Source organism: Siphateles boraxobius, unplaced genomic scaffold, assembly GCF_051911475.1.
Source record: "Siphateles boraxobius isolate OS27281-9 unplaced genomic scaffold, OSU_SipBor_1 31, whole genome shotgun sequence".
NCBI lineage: Eukaryota > Metazoa > Chordata > Actinopteri > Cypriniformes > Leuciscidae > Siphateles > Siphateles boraxobius.
Window position 1 is genome coordinate 21,226,212 of NW_027508931.1, and position 7,831 is coordinate 21,234,042.

At 38.4% G+C, this 7,831-nt stretch overlaps 1 protein-coding gene across 1 annotated transcript; it reads right to left on the reverse strand.

Moving 5' to 3' along the window:
* Positions 1-2,961: 2,961 nt before the first annotated feature.
* Positions 2,962-6,473, reverse strand: LOC143697108 (extracellular calcium-sensing receptor-like). The gene is made up of 6 exons (XM_077194032.1): positions 6,361-6,473; positions 5,688-5,979; positions 4,595-5,422; positions 4,235-4,462; positions 3,963-4,077; positions 2,962-3,875 (listed from the first exon to the last, which is right to left on the reverse strand). Exons 1-6 carry the CDS (start codon positions 6,471-6,473, stop codon positions 2,962-2,964), a joined length of 2,490 nt encoding a protein of 829 aa, XP_077050147.1.
* Between the last annotated feature and the right edge of the window lie 1,358 nt (positions 6,474-7,831).

The following is a 7,831-nucleotide window of genomic DNA, read 5'->3' on the forward strand; positions in this document are numbered from 1 at the left end:
CTTTTTCTAACTTTACATCAAGAGAGAAGAAGGTGCAACACTTTGTAATACCCATTTGTTTCCATTGCACTGGACAGTGAAGAAACCTTCTCAGAAGACTGTCCTTTGGAAGAAGTAACTACCTGCAAGTATATAAATAACTTTACTTAATTTAAACTTGTGTGCCTATTATTTCTGATTGCTATATGAGCTGCAGGAGTTCATATCTACAGTAAGGCCTACAGAAGAGTCTGCACAGAGGAGACACACAGAGGTGGGCAGTGTATAGCCAACCTTTCCTTTTTATTTGTTGCATGAGGCATGTGTGACACAAACATCTCACAAATGACACATGGTGATATTTGTTCCCTGTATTATAGGAGTCTTCCACAGAAAATAGAGTATTTTGAAAAAAACTAAAATTAGGGGGAGAAACAGAACTTGACTACTTAAAGAAAATACTGGCACTAGAGATAGAGTTGCTTCAAAGGAAACCTCAGCGTAAGTGCAAATACACTATTTCACACAGAGTACTATTGCTGACCTTGCATAATATCTCTTATTGCAGGCAAAAGATGACTTGGTAACTGTCTTTTCTTTACAAAGAACAATTGAAATAAAACTCAAGGAACTACGCATATTTGTCTTGTTTTTTATTAAACATATAATGAAAGTTTTTTTTTTTTTTTCTGATGTTGGCAATGTTGTGTAATATGGCACTTGCAATGTCACAGGCCCTGTCAGGTGCACCCCTTAGGCTTTTCAGACACTGATATTGTCCCTTTAGTTGGCCAAAGTTAATTTCATTGTGTGCCCTTGTCCTGGCTAGAGTTGCATTGTAACTGGTCTGGGGTGTGGGTCAGGGAATGGGGTCTCCAAGCAGGATCCTGTTGTAATCACCTGTTTAATGGAAAAATGCAGTTCTGTTAGGATCAGCATAAGTGTATGTAATACTGTGAGCTTGATATTTATAATTTTACGGTTACACTTAATTTCGATAGTCACTTTAGACATTATCCTAACTATAAGTAACTTTTCAACTACATGTCAAATAACTGTCATTAGAGTATTAGTAGGCTGTAGTAGACTGTCATTAGACTGTTAGGTTAGGGCTAGGTGTTAGGGTTTGGGTTAGGAGAACAAGTTGACTTGTAGCTGCTAAGTTATTTATAGTCAGTAGAATATCTGTTGGGGGACCAACAAAATAAAGTGTTAGCAGATATTAAGCAGACAGTCTACTAATACTCTAATGACAGTTAGTTGACATGTAGCTGCAAAGTTACTTATAGTTAGTTGAATGTCTAAAGTGGACTATCGAAATAAAGTGTTACCAATTTTCCTTACCACGTTCAAATAATGTGCATAAATGTGAATCTCTGAAAATTCTTGAGTCATGCCCAGATCCTGGCCATTTTGCTTTCACATTTGTGATATGGAACATAGTCACACACCATCTAATAGATTTTAGTCAGTCAACTGCCTTTAAAAAAAAAAAAATTGATATATTACTAATCTGGAATATTAAGAATCGCAATAGTAACTTGGCTGCACAATTACATTGTGACCCCCCTTTCTGTTCAAGAAATTCCCTTCATTAAGGCCTTGATGGGACCGTGTGTGTAGTCTATGGTCTATAGACTAACATACTAGGGACATACTGAAAGTCATAATCGGCATGACGTGACGATTGCATAAACTTTATAAAAAAAATATAATAGCCTACCTGCGTTGGCAAAAAAAAACAAAAAACTGCATTACCATCTTGTGTCTTAAGTGGCTTGGAAATACCACAAAAACAAAACAAAAAAAACAAACAAAAAACTCCTTGAGCGCCAGCTGTGAATGGCACGACAGACAGCACTTTATCAAGTTCTCCGTATCTCCAATAGTGTAAAGGAAAGAGCCCCTCACAAAGAATTTTAGGGCAATGTAAACAGTTTGTGCTGTTGTTCAAGCCCGACTCCGACGAGTCGAATATTAATGTGCGTTTCCAAAAAATGAATAATGTAAACGACACCCTCACGAGTCATGAGAAAAAATTTATCTCTCAGAAATTAGCCAATACTATTATTGCGCTGCGCTAAAGGACTTCCCGTATTAGCTCCCGTATAAATCCTGTTAACATGAAATAAGCCTGCTCGCGAGCAGGTTCAAGCTTACGGACCTGTTGCTATGACAGCAAGTCCAGGATGAGCGTCGAAGAACCAAACAATCCAAGATCATGCCAAATCGCCAACAATCAAATCCAGCTAAGTGAGTTAGCGACGTACGAAGAACGGGCCCCAGGTTGTTTGTCTCTGTTTTTCTTTGTACTTGCAAAATAAAAAACAATTCTATAAAAAAAGAATTTACCTTCAAATGTTATATCTTCAACATTTTTCGTATAATTTTTATTATAATAATAATAATTCCATAATGATTTATATTAATATTATTAATGTTACAATATAAATGAATAAGAAAGGTATTATTTCTGAGGGAAAAATAAATAAGGTTGAGGCCAATATAAACTCTACTTTTTTTCTGTTTGGTATTGTAACTTGACTTCAACTTGACTTGGCCCTTAGCAGGACTCGTCTTGACTTGCTTGAAGTGAACCACTGACTTGACTTGACTTGACTTGACTTGGTTGTGTGTACTGCGACTTAGACTTGCTTGAGACTTGATGGTAGGGACTTGAGACTTACTTGTGACCTGAACATGTGTGACTTACTCCCACCTCTGCCGTCTACGTATGGCCGAAATAGGTAAATATGTTCATTTTTTTTTTTGCCTTATCCGTAATTTATATGAAAAACATTTTAAATGAAAATACAAACACTTTTAGGAAAAGTGAGGTACCAGCTTTATTTTATTTATTTTTTCAACAAAGTTATTGCAGATATAAAATTCAAAACGGTCAAAATGACCGCCATGGCCGTTTTAGTGTTAAAATATATTATATATATATATATAACATAATGAAGCCAGACTTAAATAAAACTATATCTTTTGTGTTTCTCGTCCAATGATTGCTTTTTTAGTGTTTCTCTCTGGATGTAAAAGAATGATGTAGCACTTTGGAGCAAATATGGCCACCAGTAATCCAAAACTTGAAGACAGAATGGCAAAAATCTCCACAGCAACAGCATATTTCCCTGGTGAGCTCACATATGCTGGAACAAACGCAATCCACACAGCACAAAAGATCAACATGCTGAAAGTGATGAACTTTGCTTCATTAAAATTATCTGGAAGGTTTCTCGCCAGGAAGGCTAACAGGAAACTTACTGCTGCCAACAGTCCAATGTATCCCAGCAGTAGAGAAAAACCAGCCACTGAGCCAATAGCACATTCATATACAATTTTAGAGCGGATATACTGGTTGTTTTTATGGGGTGTTGGAGATGCAGTTGATAGCCAGACTGCACATATCACAACCTGGAGGGCTGTTAGGACCAGAACTGTGCATCTTTGTTGAGCTGCTCCAAACCATTTCATCGCTCCTTTGCTCTCTGGTCGAGATGACTTGAACACCGCTATTACCACCATAGTCTTAACCAGAATGCAGGATATGCACAGGACAAAGCTTATGCCAAACACAGCATGTCTTAACTGACATGTCCACAACTGTGGCTGGCCAATGAACAGTAGCACAGACAGGAAACACAGTTTGAGTGACAACAGCAGCAGGAAGCTGAGCTCTGAATTGTTGGCACGTACTATGGGAGTGTTCCGGTGATGTGCAAAGATGACAATCACAAGAGTGCAAAAGCAGGTGCCAAGCAGAGATGCAGTGGTCAGAGAGATGCCCAGTGGATCCTCATAGGACAGAAACTCAACTTCTTTGGGGACACATTGATCCTTATCTGGATTGGACCAGAACTCATCTGGACACAACATGCACTCAACAGCATCTGTGGGTAAGAAAAAGAAAGAATGCAAGATTTTAAAGAGAAAATAACTATCAAATTATATTCAAATTTTGGCAGCAATCTCCTCACCAGTTGCATTAGAAATCTCTCCATCTCCGCATGGCAGGCAGTCAAAACAGCAGACAGGAAGGCCCTTCTTTGTAGCTCTTCTGGTTCCTAGTGGGCAGCTCTCACTGCACACAGACTGTGGGGGCTAATAGAGACATCTTCATGTTTGTCATCTACTTTAATGGAAAAGCCAAGCTTGTCATTATATAATTTATTCTCATTTGTCTTATCATAGCTTCGATTATAATTTATAGCTGCAAAAATTATGACATTTAAAATTCAAAGTTAATTACTTTTTTTGTCTCAAAGTTCCAGTAAAATGCATCCTCATCCAGCATGAGCATAATCCCTGATGCTGCCCCTTCATTTACTACACCGACCTTGTGGAGCTTTATTGACCCATCAGAGCTTGGCTGCCAGTTCAACACATCATAGATAGCCAGAGCATCTCCATTTTTATCAAATGACACGTGATCCCCAAAGCCTGTGGTGAAGTTCACTTGCTGTAGGTAGTGAACCAGCTGTATAGTTTGTAGACAGGACATGTGAAATATGTTTATCTGAAATTTGAATTAATATAGAGCACATATTTTGCTTCTCCACAGCTCATTTATATGCCTGTAGAAAATCTGCACTATATGTGTGAGTCTTACCTGCCAGGGTTTCAGGTTGATTATGTTGGCACAACTTTTCCCACTGAATGGTCCTCTCCCCTCTTCACACTGCATCAGGTTATGAAGCGCATGTGCTAGGGCATAAACTGCTTTATACACATTATAAGATGCTCTCAACCCGGAAACATCAGTGTATGGTGAGTTTGTGCTGCTCAGATCCTCCTGTCCCGTACAGACCTTTTTCACTTGCTCTTCTTCTGTCTCTTTACCCCCTGTTTCAAATCTGCACCCAAACAGTTTCTCCCAAAAGATCCTGACTATATTATTTCTTTGATCATTGTTAGGCCGAGTATGTAACAGAAAGTCATGAAGCCCCTCAATCTCCCCACGCCGGATAGCAATTCCCAGTGTGCCTCCCAGGAAGGACAGGAAACGTGGTGTGCGAAACACAGGTGAGGTGGCCCAAGCTTCACTTGCAATCCATTGCCTGCCTGTCATGTTCTGCAACACAACTTTATCCATCAAAGGTATCAGTAAGGATGAAGCAGAAAAAACAACCACCACTCTAGCTGTAGAAGCCTGAATTACTCCCATTATATGTTGAATATCTCTGGGGTTATTTTCATTAGGCAGTATTTCAGAAAAAGCAACACAATGTCCAAACAGCTGCATTTCCTGCTGAAAGGACTGAGCAGCGTAGATGCCATAGTCATTATCACTGTAGACGAGACCAACCCAGGTCCATCCAAAATGTCTCAAGATCTGAACCATAGTACGCACCTGGAAGGCATCACTGGGGATTGTCCTGAAGAAAGAGGGGTACTTTTTCTTGTCACTTAAACAGGAGCAGGTGGCATAATAGCTAACCTAATTAGAAATGAAGAGCGGAGACAAGAGACAGAGAAAGATAAACAAATCTTATCAGTTCTAAAGCCATTATGTTTTTTTTTAAATGTATGTATTTATTTATTTATTTATTTACTGTGAAGCAGGTTTGTTATATTTGCACACAATGTTCTGCTATTATGAATGAAAACATTACATAGTAGATAATAAAATATGTGTTCTTAAATAATCATTTGGTAAGACTTTTTCTGAACGAAAAAAATAAAAAAGGTTTTAAATATCATACCATAGGCAGTCGAAACAACCCCAGGACACTGGAAATTGCAATAGAATGAGTAGAACCTGGATCACCTATGATTCCAATCACCGGTGGTGGTCCTTTGCAGTTGAGGTCAGAGACGGTCTCCTCTGTCCCACTAATCAGAGCTGTGGCACCACGGAATGCCACTCCAAGCCTTAAACAGTTGTCGTAGATCTGGTAACCAAGCGTGATGTTAGGCAGGAGGTTGGGATTGTTATTAATCTCACTGATGGCATAAACCATTGTTAGTGCTTGCTGGAAGCTTGTCATATAGAAGCTAGACGAGACAATACAAAATAAAACAATTTCAAAAATTGTCATTAACTTTGTTATTCTAACAGTAAAAGTAGATAAATGAATAATAAGAGATTACCCGAATTTCATAACACAATATTTCCAAATGTATACTTTGTTAAAAAAAATATATATATATACATACCACCATATATATGTGTGTGTGTGTGTGTGTGTGTGTGTGTGTGTGTGTGTGTGTGTGTGTGTGTGTGTGTGTGTGTGTGTGTGTGTGTTTTCAGTTTTTTTTCAGTCCTGTAACCAGTCATGAAACATGATATCAGTTGCCTAGACTAATTTTTCAGTTACAATGTATACACAGTCATAAAAATTATTGTTTTCTTTAGTCGGTGTAGTTCAGACTCACATCTCACATTGTGGTAGTTTTGGCTCCGTTCTGAAGCTCAGCTCAGGGAATACTTTGAGGTACCTCTGAACCTCAAACAGACCACCAATGAGAAGGTCTCCATCCTGGAACATCCCATTCAGTGTAAAGTGTCCCTGGAGCTGACAGGTACCTGAACTGACCATCAAAGCAACACAGATATAGTTACAAGACAGGAACAAACACATATACAGAATTACCCACATCCCTCTCTCCTTATCGGTATGTCACTCTTCACTCAGCTCACTGATTTAACATATAAGATTGTGAGTGGCAATTTTTTTATATATATAGCAGGCGGTGCCACTGGTCTCTTTGAAAATGAGGACGTCACGTTTGCTATTTTGGAACCCTCCACCTCCACCAAGTGCAACAAATATTATATAAAACAATTATCAATATTTTAGACTTTTACTAATACTTATTAATTAGAATGTATCTTACTCTATAAGGCCTGCTTTAAAACAATATGTGCTGTACTCAAAGATATGTGACAAATACTAAATTTGTCTTGTTTAAACCGAAACATCACAAATATGTCACATCATATTGACAAATAATTTATCAAATATTTAAAGATTCATAAATACACAAGTGTAGTCCCAAATATTTTTTACAATAGGGCATTTCAGAATGTTTGTAAACAATATGGCACCAAGATACTTCCGGGTGGCAGAACGCGAGCGGCTTCTACTGACCAACTTAAGAGATCCATTCGGCTACTGTAAACAGTTACATAGCTAAAATCTTTGTTGTTGATCAAAGTTGAAACGACGGCGAAAACGTGTTGTGTTTGGGGTTGCGCCGCCAGATATACAGCAAAAGGTGTAGGGTTTTATCAATTTCCTTCAGAAAAAAGTAAATCTATCCAGCGGAACCTGAAAAAAAAACCAAACACAACACGTTATCGCCGTTGTTTCAACTTTGATCAACAACAAAGATTTTAACTATGTAACTGTTTACAGTTACATAATTAAAATCTTTGTTGTTGATCAAAGTTGAAAAGACGGCGAAAACGTGTTGTGTTTGGGATTGCGCCGCCAGATATACAGCAAAAGGTGTAGGGCTTTATCGATTTCCTTCAGAAAAAAGTAAATCTATCCAACGGAACATGTGGGTGAGGAGGTTAAAGCGAGTGGACGTCGTCAAAAGTAGTGCATGTCGTCTTTGCGCTTCCCGGCCCGACACATTAACTGTAATTAGCCTATATGAGCCCGAGCCCGATTTAAACCCAACCATTTTTAATACGTGGGTCGTTATAACTCTGACGTTCTCAACTACTTTCTACTTTCTCCCGCCCGCAACATTTATGTTTTGTCCCGCTCCCGCCCGCAAATACACTTTTTTTCTGTACCTCCAAATACTTTCAAGTTAGCCTACGTGTCGCCATCATACACATAAGCATATAAATGCTCCTGATAAATTATTTGTTATTAAAGCATTTACACACAAA